The 21,037-nt window shown below is 31.9% G+C and overlaps 1 protein-coding gene across 2 annotated transcripts in view; it reads left to right on the top strand.

Annotated features, from left to right (window-relative positions):
* Positions 1–13,509: 13,509 nt before the first annotated feature.
* LOC118183098 (arginine kinase Lit v 2-like) overlaps positions 13,510–21,037 on the top strand; it is an 85,047-nt gene continuing 77,519 nt past the window's right edge. The window contains exon 1 of one of the 2 annotated variants that reach the window (XM_085807667.1): positions 13,510–13,655. In XM_085807667.1, the coding sequence (XP_085663793.1) occupies positions 13,618–13,655 (38 nt within the window). In that variant the 5' untranslated portion in view covers positions 13,510–13,617. Of the gene's footprint in view, positions 13,656–13,975; positions 14,408–21,037 lie in introns of those variants that run through there. The other variant, XM_085807666.1, reaches the window with a different exon arrangement.

The following is a 21,037-nucleotide window of genomic DNA, read 5'->3' as shown; positions in this document are numbered from 1 at the left end:
ATCTAAACTGGACCTTTCTCGAAAAAGACATCTTTATACGGCCATTATCAGGCCAATTTTTTCCTACGCATCCCCTGCTTGGGCTACAGTTACTACTAAAGATCTTTATAAGTTGCAGGTACTACAAAACAAGTTTATGAGGCTTATCACAAACGCACATTTTTATGTCTCAAACGACTCTCTTAACAGAGACCTTAAACTGGATACCGTTGAAAAATACCTCCATAAAATGAACAAAAACTTTTTCGACAAAGCCATACAATGCGACTTTTTACGTCATTTTAAAGTTTTTGACTATACCTTAAAAAGAAGATAGTTGCATCAGACCTTACGCGGCCCACCTCACCCGTGACGATAATTTCACTACTTAGATCGCTTTCACGGATTTTCCTGTATATAGTGTAAATTTGTATATATTGTATATATGTTATTATTCTATCATTTGTATCTTTTATTTATGTGCTTTGTATTTGTAATGTATGTTATATCTTATGATATCTGATTTAGATAATAAAACTTTTCTCAGACTTATTCTCATGTCTTAACCACCCACTTATCATGATACAACATTACCAGACACCCACTCGTCTTCAGCCTCTCCATGCGCGCGACTTTCTTGGTTTTCTTTCTTCTTGTGACGCTGGTCACTTCTCTTTTCCCATTTCCGACGCTTCCTCACGGCCAGTCCGGACTGCTCAACGTCTTGTGCCCTGTTGGGATACTTACTCATAGAGCCGGCAACGTCGCGTGCTTTACAGCGACAGCCCGGCATAAGAGTATCAAAAAAAAAAAAAAAAAAAAAAAAAAAAGGAACGGAAAATTTCTATTTAAGAACAGTTATTTTTCTAATCTAAATAATGTAGAACAATTAAAGAGGTATTGAAAATGTAGAACACGTAAGAAAAGTATATTTAACTTTTAATTTTTCTTCCCGTTGGATACAAAAGTTAAAGCCGTGCTATGAAGCATCACTTGGTTAACTTCAGACATTATCTGCTGGACTGTTCTGGAAAAAAAAAAAAATTTCAAAACGCCTTTGGGAGTATTACCACATGTGTAAGGAAATCAGTCAGTGACAAAAAGAAGTGATTAAAAGATATCGTTCTCAATGGTCGTTCTAAAAGTAGGTGAACTATAAATAGATCACTGGGCGCTAACGTGTTAAGTACAGTTAAAGCAAATTAGAAGGGCAAATATAGACAGATTATTGGGCTGGTAGAGGCTAGTTGGCCACTTCGATCTATTGCGAACACATGGATCTAAGATGCTTGGCTAAAGAAAGTGCTATAAGAAATAGACTGTGGAGGGGCACAAGCTAGCGATACGTGCGTTAATGGACGCTCAGGCGAACGACAGGTGACAGCAGGGCCGGACACCCGGACGGCTTACAATGACTACTCGGGTGTTATCCAGACACTGCAACTATCTAAAGCTGAACCCTCCCTGTGCCTCACAAGGACCGCATCGGGAGTTTATTGAAACTAGCAGAAATATTTTACATGGCCTGACAACGGCGTGAGGAGGCACATTAGTTTAGTTTTCTGACATATACATTTGGTATCTGACATTCCTGTTACATTAATGTAATAAGCTCACTATAGAAAAGTGACATACACATGGATACTCTGATACGCGAAGACATTAACACATAAACACTGATACAGTAAAGACACACATAGACTTACTAACCAACTAAGATAAACTGATTAAATCTAGCACATAAATGAAGACACTGGCACACATACAAAGTGTCTTCATTTACAGTAGAGTGCAATACGCTTATGCACATATGCTTGTACACGTAAACACCACGTATGTCCGTTATTACTCGTGGTAATATGAGTGCTATTATGCTGCAATCTTTTACCGCAGTTCTGAGGCTTCTAGGAGCACTCAAGCAAGTGTGAAACGTGTCACATGAGTTCACAAACACATGTCGTTTTACACCAATTCAAACAGACACTGGTGCGCTTATACACTTATACCCTTAGGTGCAATACACAAAGACACATATGCAGTACACAAATGTGCTAATACGTAAGTACAGTATGCATGGATATAACACATGAATTCAAAGACACCACAATATTAAAACATGATATTGAAGCTTCTTATACACGTTGAGAAACATAATACACATGAATGATACAGCTCAAATAATACTATTTGTACATGCCACTACACGTAGAGGCAACGTGCACTTATATACAGTTCACAGTTCGAGTAGACACTGCCGTGCTTAGTATACGTAAGTCCACATAAATGGGTACGCATGGGTATAAAATTCTTTTACAAATAGACATAAATATACAAGAAGATACTAATATACTTATACAGTTGGACACAATGCACCTGATAGAGAAGTGCGTATTCATTGTGTGCTTAGACACTTATGCGATTTTATACACAGACACTAATACGAGGAACACACTTATACGCTTATAGAGGGACGCTAATTTACATAGACACTTATACACTTAATGACGTGTACACTAGTACGTAAGTATAATATACTCATAATTACGCATATAACAAAGTTCGCATATTTACAGTTCGCTTATATACATAGACACTAATAATGCGACACACTAATATACTACAAAATGCGACACACTAATACTACAATATACTACAAAGATGGGACAAACTAATATACTATAGACTAATAAATATTGACACTAATACGTGGATACGATATGCACATAAAAACACGTTAATAAAATTGTTTAATTATTATACTATTCTACAATAACTTACACATGGAGACGATGCACTGAAATACGCAGACACTTACACTAAGCTACGTAATGCAGTGAGATACGTAGACATTTACACTATATTACGATATATATAAAATTAAGTATTGGTATACATAGATACTGTGTAAATTCGATATATTTTAAAATGCACTTTTATGTTAATATTAATAATACACTATACTACTATAGATGTTACTCTCTATGGTGCTTAGATCTTGAAACATGACAACATGATGCTAGAATACGTTTATAGACACAATACACCAATGCCACGATGCGTCAATATACATAAATGCTTCGCACTAATATACTACACACTAAAAGATAGACACAATATACCAATGCGCATAAATGGCGACACACTAATATACTATACACTTATATACTATACACTAATACACTAATATACGATATGCTAAAATATAGACACAATACACCAATGCACGTTAACGCGACACACTAATATACTTTACACTAATATACATTGACACAAATGCATAAGTACCATATACACAAAAATAAAAAATACACGCGGATAATATTATACAATTATTCAATTATACTACTGTAACATACACGTGAATATAATACACTGATTATGCGTGAATACAATACACGTAAATAAGATTAAACAATTATTCAATTATACTTCTGTTACATACACATGAATACATACAATACACTGAAATATGCAGGCACTTATGCATATTAAAACTCTAAATACTACGTGGACTCGACATATTATGAAGTGCACATTAATGTGAATATTTAACACATGACTACTACAGGGCTTAAGCCTGTACGTGCTTAAGTCTTGGAACTTGACAACATGATATTAGAAATTTACATTTTCCCTGGTAGAGATGTACATAAGGAACAGGCGGACATAAACTGTAAGAGAATTCTACACTGCACTATGCACTTGTCTATGCATTATTCTCTTGGTGCGTGTACTATAAGTACAGTGTATGCTGAGGTACATTTTAAATGCGTTTGTGGCGCGCTGAGCATATATGCTAGCAAGGTACTCAGACACGTATGTTACGAAAACTGGCATGTGGGGCACTTATGCAGGGCTGCAGAGCTCCTTTCTGCCCCAGCACTTCTAAGTGATCCATGATCTTTTTGATTTTGTCCACAAGTCGTGGTTGTTTCAGCATGAATCTTTTAAAGGCCGCCACATTATTCGACGGTAGTTTGTGTGGCCATTGTGTGGTGAGTTGACATTCCGTCAGGTGGTCCGGGGACCTGACTTTTCCGCAGACACATTCAGGAGACATAGGAACATAGGCACATAGAACATTCAGAACACACAGGACATTTTAGGAGAACGACAGAACGCCATGACTGAGCGCCTGTGGAAACTACAGGGCCCGCACCTATCACATTGTTTCCCCTCAAACATGGCCCGAGCCGCACCAGCGGCCGAGCGGTAAAGTCGTTGAACAGTGGTATTTCGGTCCGAGGTTCGAATCCCGTCAAACGGGATGGCTGCATGGGCGTTTTCGGGGTTTTCTCCGAGTGTAATGTGTGTGTGTTTAGCTTTAACCATCAAACTTGGCCCAGTTACGTTATCGACAGGCGTAAATTTCTCCAACCGCTACGGAGCGACTCAAAGCTCATGGCATACCAAGAGGAAAATCTGCCGCCCTTATCAACGAGCATTTTCGAGTAGGTGATGAGAAGTCATAACTGACGCAGATGGTCCACACGTACATATCTAGAAATCCGACAGCCAATGCTTGGAATCTGTCGTCATTAAGGAACGTTACACGACTCTCATACAGCGAGTGACTGCCTTGGGAACAATTTGTTACAATAACCTGTATATACTAGTTTAGTTTTTCTGTTTTCTTTTAAAAGGTATAATGCTTGAAATTTGTCGTCATTAAGGAACGTTACACGACTTTCATACAGCGAGTGACTGCCTTGAGAACTATTTGTTACGATAACCTGTATATACTAGCTTAGTTTTTATGTTTTCTTTCAAAAGGTATAACCATATTGATTTACTCTAAGATCTTTTGAATGCTTTAATTAATTATATTAAGACACATTATGATATCTATCTGATTTTTAACTTCTAAACAAATGTTTAACAAACATGTTTAATAACAACAATAATCTTTATCGACAAAAAGATGTAAAAAATATATATTAACTTTTCCTACATTCGTAATATCTGAATGTTATGCTTCAAAATTTTATAAGTTGATAGTTCATATTTAAGCTTGAAACTTCCATCGCATCTTTTAATTAGTTTGTTAATTAAATATAGGGAAAATGTATGTCATCCGTGACATTGCATCATACATGGTCATATTTGGTGTTGTATAATACACCCATTTTCCCGAGACAGGGTACATGATGTGGCTATAAGATCCCTAAAGAAATTTAGACAACATATCTGTGTCGGACAAAGTAATAAATATACGTTAATTTATCACTTTCACAAGACAGTATGCTTATTGCTTCATCCTTTCCAAACAATTGTTTTCATAATAATGTCTTTATTCAATTCTCAGTAATAACGTTTCAGTTGTTCTCATCGTAATTTTTCATCTAAAATCAAACATTAAATAGATTTAAAACTAATATTTGGCCTGTAATCAACAATATGTAATAATGTAACAACATAAAGTGTAATATAAAATATATCAACTATAATCAACAATATGTAACGATCAAACGTTTAATTCTCAAACGCATAATATTAAACATAAAATTAAGGCAGAATTCTACTGCTTCTTAGAGAATAAAAAATGAGTCCAAAAATTTTAAATAAAATTGTTTTGAGTTAAAATAAAATACCAGGTTCCCATTAATATTAAATGTTGTGCTATTTTATTATTTATTAAATCATCTCAAACTATGCGTAGTCACCTTGCTGGGTAAGCGAGGAGACACCGCTATATTATACTTCTAACAAAAAGATATTTATTGCCCATTGTAGTACTTGTAATATTAAAAACTGAGTTATATGCATTATTATTGTCTTCTTACTTTTTGTTTTCTGTAGTATAGAAAATTTAAATAACGTAATACTCTTTACAAACATAGATGTTTTGCTTTTGAGGGAAAATTGCTCAAGAATTCAGGGAAGACTTGTGTGTGTGTGTGTGTGTGTCACGGAAGGATGGTACAGAATCAGAAAGCGTGAGAACATCTGCCTTAGATTGTAATGTCTTGATGGTGATAAACAACCCTCAAGTTAAGAATAATCTTACTGTACATATTTCTTTCAAATACGTTTACTGCAAAAATTTAGCAGCCGAAATAAAATTATGTTTATCTTATTTTAAGTAAAGAAACTATGATAAGGAAAGCTGAAAAACATTCTTCAGACAGAAAGAAACAGAATCTATAGCGAAAGTGAATTAAAATAAGCAAAATATAATTTAAAGGTATAAAAATTTTGAAATTCCAGAGATATTTAATTAATTAAGCACTTAACTAGTCGTAATCAAAACATATAAAAATAAATAATAATAAATAATTTAGTACTTTCCGATAAGAAATAAGAATAAAACACATGTATTAATTCATGTAAAGAGGAAATGCAATATTAAAAATTATAATGCACTAAACTCAAAATATTTTGAGACTGAAAATAAATTTTTAGACTTAAATTTAAGATTTAACTTACTGGTAAATTAAAATTTAGAAAAGTAGAAACTGGAAAAGCAAAATTATGTGAAATAAAGAAATACTGATATGGCCTATTTCGTATCAGAGGAACTGAAAACATATTAATAAACAGTTATTCATAAATTAAATCATGTAAAGTCCCTTTCATGAAGAACTAAGTCATATCAATCTTTATTTATTTAATATGATTTTGTATTTGCAGTTTTGACTTTTCTAAATTTTATTTTACCTTAAGATATATTTAATTCTTAAAAATAATTTACTAATTTCCAATTCCGAAATCGGCCCACCAGCGGCCGAGTGGTAAAGTCGCTGAACACTGGAAGTTCGGTCCGAGGTTCAAATCCCGCGAACGGGCTGGCTGCGTTTTCGTAGTTTCCCACATGTGTAACGTGTATACGAGCCAGTTTCCCTTAGGAAGTCCTCCAAGAAGGCATCCCTCCCCTTAGACAGATAGCCCTCGTGTGCTTTGCCATAATTAAATACACCACCACCAATTACGAAATCTTTTAAATTTAGAACATTATAGTTTTTACTAATGCATTTTCTCTTTGCTTGATCAAATACACGTGTTTTACGCCTGTTTCTTATTGTAAGTACTAAATTGAAAACTACACTTATTTTAAAGTAAGTAAATAGTATTAAATTATTTATTTAAGGACAGCAAACTGAAAGTAAGAAAACAATAATAATGCGCAATAGCTCAATTGTATATATATATATATATCTGTGCCTGTCTGTGTGTGTGTAAGATAAAAAATACGTAAGCCAAAATTCTAAATTAAACATTCAAAATTATCTTTTTATTAATAAATAATATACATATATAGATATATTAATATATTATTAATAGTTATTTATTTTGTATTTATATGTTTTGAGTTACCTTGGTAGAGAACTAGGCCAGATCAGTTTTTCTATAATTTTCATATAATATTTCATATAACTTTTTACTTCCAACTTTTACTTTTCTAAATTTTAATTTACCTCTATATTAAATCTTAAATTTAATTCTTAAAAATTTTTAATTAATTTTAAATCTCAAATTATTTCGAATTTAGTTCATTGTAATTTTTAAATATTTGCGTTTTATTCTTATTTGGAAAGTGCTAAATTAATGTTTATTATTTATTTATTTATATATTTTGATTACTGCTGCTTCAGTGCATAAATAAATAATACCCCTTGGATTTAAAAATTCATATATATATATATATATATATATATATATATAAAGTTTCATTATGAAGAGTGCTTTTTCTCATTTCTGTCTCTTCACTTAAAATAAGATAAATATAATTTTATTCTGGCTGCTTGTAAAAATGTTTCATAGAACTACGTACAGGATTACTCTTATCGAGAAAGTTGTTTATTACCGTCGAGACCTTCCAAACTAAGGCAAACGTTATCGCACTCTTCGAGTCTGTTTCTGTGAATTCTTATGCAATTTTCCTTCAGAAGGAAACCACATGCGCTTATAATTGTCTCAAAATATTTAATAATATTATATATTAATAACTGTGTATCGGAAATTCTAAATATATACTCATTTTAAAATTATTTTGTGACATTGCTGTTGAACTGAACTTTATGGTTAAATTGCAAAAACATGATATTTAATAAATGCAGGTAACACAGGAAACGTTAAAAAAATACCCCTTTGGACCTAATTTAAAATCTGAAACCTTTCAGATTTTTTTATATTTTTGAAGTTTTTTTTTGGCTGTTTCTTTTTTATGTCCTAAATACAGTAAACTGCTTATTACGAATCACTCAAAGTTGAGTCATTCCTAAATCAATTCATGCCATATGACTTTAACACAGCGCTGTTGACGTTTTATGAGCTGAAACTAAACCAGCCGTTAATAATTTTAGGTTAGGTTAGGTTATTTAATTACGGCAAAGCCTCGAGGGCTATCTGCCTAAGGAGAGAGATGCCTTCGTGGAGGGCTTTATAAGGGAAACTGGCTCGTATACATGTTATACATGGGGAAAACCCCGAAAAAAAACCCATGCAGCCAGCCCGTTCGCGGGATTTGAACCTCGGACCAAACTACCAGAGTTCAGCGACTTTACCGCTCGGTCGCTGGTGGGCTAGTAATTTTAGAACACTAATAATTTGTTAGGCCAATGATATAGAAACTAATTCGCTCTGAATTAAGATTTCATCCTGAATACATAACACTGCTTCTTCTTCTGCTAGCAAGACCTGCTAATTCTTGCTCTATTTATTTATTATTTTTTTTTAATGTAACAGAAGCGACTTAATTCTCCAGAAATAGAATTATATAAAAATAGAATCCCCTAATTATTTATATTGGCTTATTGAATTGCTTGTTCAAGTAAATAAAAAGAAATAGTCAAATCTGATTCGACTGCAAGTTTGTTTGTTCTTTATTACTTATCATCAATGCAATGTAAAATATCTATCTTCAAAAAATCTGCATTATAACATCAAGTCTAGCTGAATACTAAGGATCCGTGAGGGCCTTTCCATCAACGAAAAAATCATATACAGGATTACAAAATGTGCTTATTTTCGCCTTCATCACAGTGCCTGCACAACTATTCATCTTTTCCTTCAAATCCTCGCTACTGAACTGAAAAAATCATCATTTTAATCGCTCTGATTGTGTTACAATGCTTCGAAAAGGTAAATTTTTTTCGGTGTTTACAAGTGCTTTAAGGATTCATCATTTCCAATGCACTGAAGGTCATCCATCTTCCTGATAATATTTACTACTTCGGCTATTCCAGCGGGCGTAGCGAATTTTCGCATTAAAGGAGACTTCGAAATTTATTTTCCCTTAAAGTCTTAATTGAAAAATGTGCTACGGTTGTACACATTAAGTACTTCTGCTAGTGTTATTTTTTAATTTTGCTATTTTGATGAAACAAACAATATCTTTGAATTTATAGTTTTTCTAATATATTTAATCCTGCTTTATCTTCATAATAATGCACACTTTAAATTTTTCATGGCCATAAAATAACCGTTTTATTCATTCACCAGAAGGGTTTTATAGAATAGAAAATTGCTAATAATTAATGATATTTTAAAATATTAATATGTAATGCTGTTTTCATTCTGTACTGGTTTTTAAAAATGTAGCGTGTTTTTAGGAAAACGGAAGCTTAAAAATTTATAGTACTAGAAATTTTAATTTTAATAATCATGTTTAATAAATTATGTAAAAAATTTTAGGATTTATTAATTATTTTATTTAGGGAAGGTTATTAAATTTGAATATGATTAATCATTAAATTCTTGCATTAATCTCAAATTTTGTAGAATTAATATTAACAATTTTAAAATTACTTTGAGGATGAAATTAATGTTGATAACTTTCTAATTATTTTGAGAATGAAGTGAATATGAAAACTAGATGGCATAATTTTGAATATTAATACAGAAAATGATCTAAATTTACGTTTTGATTATAAAGCAGAAAATATAAAATGTCTCGGTATTGAATATTATTGTAATGAATCTCAGAAAAGTTAAGGATTTAAAAAACTGAACGTGGATAATAAAAATTGAAATTAATAAAGAAAAGTAATTTGAACTTATGGAAATTAATGTTTTAATTAAAATGTAAATGCATGTAAAGACAGAGTATGTTGAGGTAGTAGTGGTTCAGGATCAGAGGCCCATTTTTACCTCTGAAATATTGTTGCTTTTATCCTCTTCATACTAGAACTCTCATTTTATTTTACAATGCAATATTTTTTCCTTTTATACAGAATTAATTCATTTAAATATTTAATGAAATGTTTTAGTGCTGTTTTCACTTATGTAAGGAACTGAGGCCTTTACAATTAACTACTGAGCATTCCATTAACCACTAGTGAATTAACACATCAGTCAGTTAATGTCGATATGACCAATTAGATAGACAGTTTAGCTTTGACGAATTGCTTGATCTTCCAATTTAGTAAAATAAAGGATTAGGAATGAAATATAATAACAATGAAATCATAATTTCAGCAAGAATGCTACTATATAGAGTCATCAGGATTCAATGGAACAGATAACGGCAAAGCTTAAATAGCGCCGCAACCCACCGGAGCCCTAAATAAGAAGGCTCCCGCACCTTCTTTATTGTAACTGAACAGCAATTTCAGCAGAAATATGATATCTAAAATTTTATTTTTAATTATTAAAAATTGATTCTAACTTCTGAATGCATGCCTCTCGGTCCTTGGGAAACAAACCCTTGGATTGAGGTCGAGACTTTTCAGGAAAGAAAAGCCCCCACCCATATGTCAAAGGCTTATTCTCAGAACAATGAATTTATGACGGGGGGGGTAAATTTTTCGTTCTAGCTCTAGTGCCTTCCCATGGAAAAGAGCACCTGCAGACTTCTTGAAACGATGTAACCAAAGGCAGGGAATCAGAATTGTCACTTGTTACTCTTTTTTCAGCTAACTCTCGGATTTGGTGAAAATTTGCTCCCCCTATCATATTCTACTTGATAGCTAGAATTATACTGAGAGGTGATCGTGATCAGAAATGTTGGATTCTTCACTTTTTGCTTTCATAACTACAAGTTATCAGTTAAAATTTTCTCTATACTCTTTTACTGTTTATAAAATTCTCTGTATTTTCATTACTGGCGCTTTAATCATTTTAAAATTTTTCATTGGGTGCTGGAAAAAGAATACTCTTTATATCTGTCGCCCCTTGAAGTAACACATTATATTCAGAACTTAAATTAAACCGAAAATTCTTTTATTTATTTATTTATTTATTTATTTTTGGTGGGAAATTGTAATTCCAGCCGAAACCTCAAATAAATCTCTTATTATTTAATTATTTACCATTTATTTAATAACTTATTATATTGTTATTTAGCCGCCCAACCGGTATAGTGGTTAGTGTCGCTGACTGCCGTTCCGAAAGACTCGGGTTCGAATCCCCGAGAAGGCATGGATGTTTGTAAATGTATAGTATCCGTATGCCATGGAGGCACTCTAAATATGCGGCGAGCCGAAAGTCCTCTTGAGAGGCTGACGGTAAAGGAAGAGGTATGGGAGACTCTCGGACCCGTCCCTCCGTGGTGCTCCCCATCAAAATTGGGGGCAGAACTGAGCTAAATCGCGCTGTCACCTGTAAGATGCTCAAGGCTGTTGCCAACGACAGGCGTAAACTAGCGTTCTTTGCCACGAGAAATTTCGTGGGCTTGGCCTGACTATAGGTCAGACAAGTGAGCATTAGCAACATCAACAACATATTTTTATTTATCTCTTTATGTTTTATTAAATTTTAACATTAAGTGTTTAATTATTCTAATAATTAATTATTTGATTATTAATTATTTTACTTGTCATTTTATTTATTTATTTATTTTTGTTCTTCTCTTCTGACAGTCTTCCATAAGGCTTCGGCACTTCTAACTTTAGAAATTAAGCCCAGGTGTGCCGGAAACAAGCCGGGTGTGCTTCCCAATTACACCATGAAAGCCCGCGATAAATGTTAACGCCCACTGAAAGAGCGGCTGGGGAGGAGAGGACACAATCGATGACGAATTATTGTCCACCGCTTTTTAGTTTTCGGTGCCTTTTGTAAAGTCATTGGAATTTTTTTAGAACAGAAAACGTTAAAAATAGGCAATACTGTCACCGGAATTTAATGCTGGACTTTCTGACTGCCAGCCGGACGGGCTTTACAATTACTCCAAAAATGAAAAAGGAAGGGCGTGAGAAAAAACTTAATAACTGTCTTTATAATGTTAAAAGGCAAGTTATAAATATGAAAATTAGAGTGTTAAATTTTTTAGATTTATTATGATTAATCAAGATAAGTAACAGGTGAATAAAATTTTTATATTTTGGATAATCTATGGAAAGCTTTGAAAAGAACTGTGATTATGTTGATTGTAAAACACGAAGACTTCTATTCTGAATACTGAGCATTTTAATGACTAAAAATTGCATTTATTTTCAAAAATGCTATATTCAAAACTTATAATTTGAAATTATTTTAAAATATTATTTTTGGTCAAAGTTTTAAAGATCTGTATTTTTCAAATTGTATTTCTTCTTCATTTGCTAATCATTTAACAATTTTTCTCTAAATGGCTTTTCTGACGCTAAGCCTTCTTCTATTTGAAGGAGGGAATGTGTCAGATAAAAAATATGTGAATCAAAGTTCTAACTTAAATTTGCAATATCCTCATACTCCTTCACTTTATTTGGCTGTTTCCTCTTTCTGTACTAAAAATAGTTACTGTTTATAATGAATTTCTCAAAACTGTGTCATCTTCGAATCTGCCATTTCATATGACTTTTATATAATGCTGGCTATGTTTTGTGAACTAGAACTCAACCAGTTAATAATAATTTTAGACCACTATTAATAAGGCAGTCAAATGATATAGAAATCGAAACTAATTCACTCTAAGTCCTGAATACATCACACTTTGCTTCTGATTCTACAAGACCTGCTATTGCTTGCTATCTTCAAAATTAATCTCTTTAAAATGCAACAGCATCGATTTAAGGACCTAAAAAAAACAGGCGCTGTGAGATCCAATAATTTATATATTGGCTTACTGAAATGCTTGGTCAACTAAATAAAAAGGAATGTTGCAATCTGCCTGGACTGCCAGTTTGTTCTTTGTTACGCATCTTCAATGCATCTAAATTATTACCTATCTTCAACGAATCTATCTATCTATATATATATATATAAATGAGTTTTACTGAATAATAAAAAATAACTATGAAATCCCTAGAGTTAAGTCGACTGCTTTTGCTGCTTACTATCTTAATGGTGAACTGCGTATTTTTCTAAGTACTGAGTATTGAATACACTAATATAATTCAATAGGTAAAGCTCTGTGAGCTATTCGATAAAATGTGTATACCAATACTTTTAATTCTTTTTACTCACTTCAAAAAGAATATACGGAATATTGTTATTAATAGTATGAAAACAATTTATGTTATGCTACAAAAAAGAACAGGTTAATTAAATATCTATAGCATGTACATATTTTATCATAGCAAAAGCTAGTAATGTCATCTTCGGATTATTCGCTGGGGGAAAAGGGGGAAGAGAAGGAGACTCAAGGGTGTTCCCACCCTAAGGGAGAAGGAGAAGAGAGATGGAGGAGAAAGAGTCTCTCTGACTGAGCGGCTGCATCCATGATGCTCTGCGCGACCTTCTCGGTTGTCTTTGCTGCAGTGTGAGTTTAGCCTTTCCACCATGCTCTCCCTCTGGTACCTTGCCTACATCATTAAAGGGTAAGGTATTTAATTTACTTTGCGCGTTAATTAAACCTTAGTTTAATGTAATAAGCGATAACTCTTCGTTTGAAAGCTGTATTAATAAAAATGGGAATGTGTTCAAGCTTTTGACAAAATAAATACCAATCGATTATGCGGGATGGAGCGCTGCAAACGGAACGGCTGTCTTTTTTTTGAAGCCGGCACGACACGTGCTGTGTGTATATTTAACTTTCTTGGTGGTGTTCCTCTAGTTAATCAAATAAAAGCTATCACCTGTTGGAATTATAAAATCTAACACTTTTAATTCGCAAATTCATTATTTAACGGTCATCTTTTAAATCATAATCTTAAAAATTTACAAGAATGAAAATAAATCAATAGATATGAAAAACCTATTGTATTACTCTCCTCTGCGCTGAAATTATTTAACAACAGAAGCTTAAAAAGAGACTCTTGCCTATTGGTTCTGTAATTCTTTTTAAAGCTCTGCCAACAACGCCCTGTCTGCATATAAATCTAGTGCATGATATAACTTACACGCGTTCTCTACTGTCTTAGTTTCTACTGCTGGGTTACAACTGTGTAGAAGATAGATAAAGAGGGATAAGGAGTGTAAACCTACAAAATTAAGGACTTTGGATAGTAAGGATAAATTATTTATCAGTCAATACCAAGGTCACCGGTCAAATGGAAAATCGGTCGATAGCGGTGTTGTTAAGCGCTGTCGTCGCCGGCATAGCTGTGATATACTTTCACTGGTCAAAAAGGTAAGTGCTACAGATACTCATGAATTATTTAACTACATGATTCATCATGTTGAAAAAGTTATACGTTACCTTTGAAACTTAGTTGACATTATATGTATGCATATCATAACGTTGCATAGTGAATAATCATCCCATAGTAGAGCATCTACTGTCCTTTGCATTAATATTGTATATGGAGGCTGTAGAATGCTGTTAGAAGATAATCGATTTTTGTACATAATCGCTTAATTAAGTTAGTTAAGCATCATACTTTTGCTGATATTAAAATTAGTGTAAATATATTAAATAATGTATATAAATATAATAATGTAATACAGATATATAAACATAATAATATGATAAATATATATAAATATAATTATATAATGTAAATATATTAAACGTTATATATTATTATATAAATTATATATATATATATAATTAATGTAATAAAAATAGATATAATAAAATTAATGTAAATTCATAACCATTCTTGTTTTATCATTCTTCTTTATAAATGAATTAAATCATTTCGTAAATATTTCGTAAAAGAATTTAATAATAAATAATTTTTGAACGAAACGAGATAAGACAGCAAAACTAAGCTTAATTAGTTTTCATATTGCATGGTCAAAATTCTTATGCAAAAATCATACTTGTTACCAGCGTAATGCTTACTAGTTCTGCGTAAATGTTCAAATAATTACAATTTAACCATAATGTTTATGCTTGCATATTTATTCTGGATGGAGTATTTTTGTGTGATTTTATTTCTCTGGTTGTACTTGAGTTAAAAATCCGCGTTAGGGAAGTCACTGGCTTTGTTTAACCAAATATTTTTCGTTTTTTCAAAATAATATGCATGAAAATATCATGCTCTTAAAGAAAATAAAAACCTTATTTTATGCATTGAAATCAGGCATATGTATGTTAATTTAATAAATTTATTTTATAAAAAGTCAATAAGACATATTTTTTTGCAGAAATAAATGTTGTTACTTTTACTTGCTTTAAAATTTAGTTAATCTAAGGTAGCAGCTTATTCTGAAACAAACCCTGATTTCGTAACTGTATAATTCTTGGACAGTTTTATCAAAATTAAAAATAAATCAGCTTTTGAAAGGTTTATAACATCAAAATGAAACTGGTTCTCATTATAAAATAACATATGTGTAATTAAATATTCCATACAATGTTTGCTTAAGTATACAAACAACTAAATGATTTAGAATATTATATGTAATAAAATAAAAATCTTCGGAGAATAAATAAAGAGCCCGTGAAGCGAAAAATTTCGTTTTAAAGACATTAAAGGGTAGAGGGTAAATTGAAAATGAAGGTTCTGTGAACTGATGTTTTGAATTATTTCGCTCAAAATATATTTAATTTAAGGGGCCAGGTACCCTTTGAGGGTGAAAAAATCAATTTTTTATTGTTTTATATGAAAGAGGTAACTAATAGCAACGTTTTAAAACAAATCGCATAAAAAAATTCCCACTAGAACGAAGGATATAGAGGAAAAATCGAAGCCCAATTTTCAAAAGTCAGGATCGAGGCGTTTGTTTGCCTTTTTGACAGCTGGATATTTATTTACAGCTGCGCTCGTGAAGAGTGGTGATAAATTCCGTTTATAAAAACAATCTAACATTTTTCGAACATTTTTTTCTTGTAATGGCTTGAAAATAGATGTATTTAATTATCACTGCTTTTTCTAGAAGAAGAAAGCAATATATTAACTTTAACTTTCATTCATTCAGTCAATTTGTTTTGCTTGCGAATTTTACAACGTGTTCTGTATTCTGTGAGAGATTTCTTGATATATTTTCCTTCATTTAATAATATAATTAAATATTTACATTGAAAATTCATTCCTAAGATTAGTATGAATAGGATAGAAGGTAGATTGAAAGTGCAAAGGAAATAAAACTTTCTAATAGACAGGTGGAAGATGAAACTAATGATGATTTTAAAGGTTTTAGGATCTTGGACATGAGTGTAATGATTTCGTTTTTCGAAAAGGAATTGTGCTTAAAAACATGTGGCAGTGATATCACTATCAAAGAAGTTGTGTGTGGACTAAGCTCTAAATTTTCTTAAAATTGTGGAAATTGTATAGAACTGCGTGCATTTAAAAGTTCAAAAATGATTGGTTAGAAGAACAACTGTGCTGACACTAGCATGCGTTATGTTTATGCCATGCGAACAATTGGAATGGGCTACTCGGCAATGAAACTATTTTGTGGTATCATGGATCTTCCACACCCAGTATCAAAAAAAGCATACAATACACAGTAAAGAAGTTTATGTCGTGCTCAAGTAGAGTGATACAAAAATCCACGAAAAATGCTGCTTGTGAAGAAGTTCAGCAAATGAGTTCTTCAAATGTTGTGGTTAGCGGCGATGGTTCATGGAAAACCAGGGGTCACACATCACGAATAGGTGTGCGTATCGTTATTGGAGACAAAAGTGGTAAGGTTATATACACAGAGGTTCTTTCATCTTTTTGTAAGGCATGGAATTCCATGAAAGGTACCAGATGAAACATGAGGCGGAAAGTCTTATGAATCCCAGTGGTCCTGCGGGTAAAATGGAGGTCGTCGATATGGTTCGAATTTTCCAGAGGTCAGAAGCGAAGCATGATGTGAAGTATGTTGGATACATAGGCGATGGAGATTCCAAGACTTTTCAATCTATAACGGAAGCCCAGCCCTATGGTTCTTATGTGTCCGTTTCTAAAATCGAATGTGTCGGTCATATTCAGAAGAGAATGGGAATGCGGCTCAGAAAATTGAAACTGAAAGTATTAAATGTGCAGATTGAAAATCTATTGGAGGAAAAGGTCGCTTGACTGATACACAAATTGACAAATTGACTGTTTACAATGGTAATGCGATTCGAGAACACAAAACTTCTTTGGCGGAAATGCGTAATGCTATATGGGCAATCTATTTTGACACACGGTCAATTGATGTGGAACCGCTGCATACTTTTTGTCCAATAGGTCCCAGTACTTGGTGTAAACACCAGAAAGCTGTAGCTAATGTAACTGTCAGTGCATTCAGACATAAACCAACACTTTTTTTTTGTGTTATGGATGTTATTAAACCAATATTTAATGATTTATCGCAACCGACACTGTTGCGAAGATGTCTTGGCGGAAAGACACGAAACTGCAATGAATCTTTAAATAATTTGATTTGGAAATTGTGTCCCAAGACCCTTGGTTCAGGAAGAAGAATTGCTGAAATAGCAACGAGTGAGGCCACAATACTCTACAATGAAGGTAATCAGGGAAGATTAAAAGTTATGGCGGAACTTGGGCAGTCAGTTGGTTCGTCTAGTCGAACATGCGTATGTAAATTAGACGAGCAACGAGAGAAAACTAGTGAATTATGCTTTTTTCAAACCACGAAAGAAATGCGTAATAAAAAAAGAAATAAACAAAAGGCTATTGCAGAGAACGTATTTTTACATGAAGGCAAAACATATTCACCTGGTGCATTACTTTTTTCTTGTTTTTGGAAACAAACTTATATTGTCCCTTTTTAAAACCTGTATTGTATAATTTTAGAGAATTTAAAGTAATTTTATTAAAATACCACTCAGTATGAAAAAAATTCATCTACAAATGTCTAGCCTGAAAAAAAAAGTGAATTCGTGTAAAAATTGTAAATTTTCTGGTCAGTGCGTTAAAGTTTTCGTTTCATATTTTCACGAGTTGTGTGAACTTATTTTCTTTTAGATGTTTTTATATTTAAGTATCCTTATATAAATAATTATATCATGTATTTGATTAATTATGAACACTTATTTTTCTTAAGTAATGCATATTTGTTTGATAAAAACATACTTTTATCTTTAAAGTCAATTTTCTCAAAGCTATGATTTTACTCACTGCGCGCATCATTTCTTTGAAACAGCTAATCTAAAGTGCACCAAATTTTACATGGATATGTATATGCTAGATATGCTTAATATGACGAACCAAAATGGTTCTTATGTAAAAACTTTTAAAATTGTAGCTAGTTTATGCCTAAACAATTTGATAAAAATTTTAATTTTGTTTTTAAAAAACTATATTTGTAGGAAAGGAACATTTAAATAAAATAAATCTTCGTCATTTTAAAGATGCATTATTTTTCTATCATAGGAAAAAAATTGGGTTCCTCTTATTCTTTATAGAGTTGCAGTGCTGCGCGCAGTGAATTTCAAAATATTAGCTATAAAAATGTCTCTACGTTAAAATATTTATTTAAAAGTTTTACTAGTGCACATGACTTATTTAGTAACCTTAAACAAATAACTAAGGGTACACAATATGTGTTAGAAATTTCATTTTTATAGGACTATTAGTTTTGAAGATACATCACTTGTAATCTGAGTAAGTTTTTGACATATTTTACCATTCAAAAGGTACCTGACCCCTTAAACTAAGATAAAAGTTAAGAAGAAAGGTTAGAATTAATACTGGTTTATAAAATGAATATATAATATGATATTTAATGCAACAGACATATACCAATTTAGCTTTCCTTTCGAATTGTGCCTTTTTCCCCCTTTGAATGTATTACATAACCAGCTTAGTGAACAGCTAAAAGTATTATTTAACTAGTTGCTCAACGAAGTACTATTAAATTAGTTCGAAACTTAGAAGCATCCTTTAAATATTTGAAGTATTGGAAAAATTTCTTAATGAAAAATGCCACAGGAAAAAAAAATGTTATGTTGCACGAATGCGATGTTTATTTCGGAAAAAAAAAATGATTTAACTAAATATATCAGCACTTCATCGAAATTGAAATAGTTGAATAGCGGATGTGTGTTCTGGAGAAATTTACTTAGGAAGTTTTACTCGAAGGTAGGCGCGTTTATAAGACGTAAAGTAATTATAAGTAATAATCGAACTTGGTTATAACTAACCACAAAATAATTAATAAAATTATAAAATTTCTTCGTTAAATCTATTACCCACAGCAGTTGTGATGAATTGATCTATTACTATTGCTTATCTTTCAGTATCTCCGAGCTTTCTTTTCTTTCTTTTTTTGGGGGGGGGGTAAAAAATGATCGATTTTGAAATCATAATTATGAGAATAAAAAAATAATATTCTGTAATATTATTTGCACTAACATGATAGCATAAACTGCAGTGCTCTTAATATTGTTTAACTAGTGCATTGAAATGAAGAGTAATAATTTTAAATTTAGGCGAAATTCGTTCTTTGGCAGGCGATTCTTTCTAGGGAATTTCAGACGAAGCCCTACTTTCCAAGAAGTAAAAATATTCTGTGCCATTTTGCTAAAAATGCATTGTTTAAGTAGGATAACTACAAGTAAATAATGAACAACAAATGGAAAACAACTCTAGCTCCACTTGCCAAACAAAATGGAAAGTTTTCTGAGTTTAATATACGCTTGCTAAATCACTCTGAGAAAGACTGTCATAGATTCGCGAAGAATTAAAATCTGAAGTAAGATTTTTGAGTACTGAATAAAACATTTTACTGACAGAAAAGGTAAAGTTCTTGGAAGTTGAATTTGTGGAAAATTCATGAATAACTTATAAAAAGAGAAAACAGGATGGCGAACATAATATTGTGAATGCTTTTAACAGGTTAGTGTTACTTATAATGGTAAGATATTTTTTTAAACTGATATCAGTAGAATGCAATCACCTCTGTGAACAGAAACAAATTTTAAATGATTTAGTCTTTCTGCAAGAGAAGATTGTGAAAAACTAATATTAACGGCATGAAAAATATGAAAACAGAAATAAAATCTTTTCTTTTTGTCTGGCATTGTGATAAGTGATAACATAGTGAAGAAGGCAAATATATTAAGTTCTTTATAAATAGTTAAGCTTAAATTAAATTTCCCAGAATATTAGAATAGTTATTATGTATAAGATATTATAGCATAGGTATCATAGATAGCATAGATATTATTATTAAAGTGGAATTCGATTAGATGTGATAAACTATATCTAATATTATTATTCATACTATAATAATATTAGATATCTAATTTAATTATTAAATTAGATATGGCTCAACATATATTAATATTAGTATGTTACTAGACTGTATTAATATTTCTAGAATGTCGAGAAGCAGAAGAGAATTTACAGATTAAATTTCAGGAGAGAAAAAGTGAATTAAATAGCAAAATTTATGGAATTCGTATCTCAAATACATTTGGTGAATCATCTTTCTTGCCATAAACAGTACGAGCATTTCACTAACACAGAGAAAAACAACCTTAAAACATTGCGCATAAATACAAGTAAATGCGCTGAAGGAATTTTCTTTAAATAATCCTTCAATCAGGCGATAGCTTTCGTTCTGGTACACAAAATGAGTCTGATTTTGAAAAATTGCAATAACAGACATTAACAGCTTATTTGCAATGTATAATTAAAATAAAATTCTGGAAGTCTGCTTTCAAAGCCCTTTAGTGTCCTCTCAGATAGAACATTAATAACAACGAGACCATAATTGATTACTGATGAGAGTTATTTGTATTCTCCAGTTTGCTGAGATATTGGAATGAATTTTTAATAGTGGCAGTATCATTGGAAAGTAATGAAGAAAAATGAGGTTTAGTACGTTTAAAAGATTCTTTAACTGAATAACTTTTCGCGCCAAAAAATGA

The sequence above is a fragment of the Stegodyphus dumicola genome, chromosome X1, assembly GCF_044657685.1.
Source record: "Stegodyphus dumicola isolate Sdum_Otavi_A_Nest chromosome X1, ASM4465768v1".
NCBI lineage: Eukaryota > Metazoa > Arthropoda > Arachnida > Araneae > Eresidae > Stegodyphus > Stegodyphus dumicola.
Note: the sequence above shows the minus strand (reverse complement) of the source record. Positions and strands in the feature narration are given on the sequence as shown.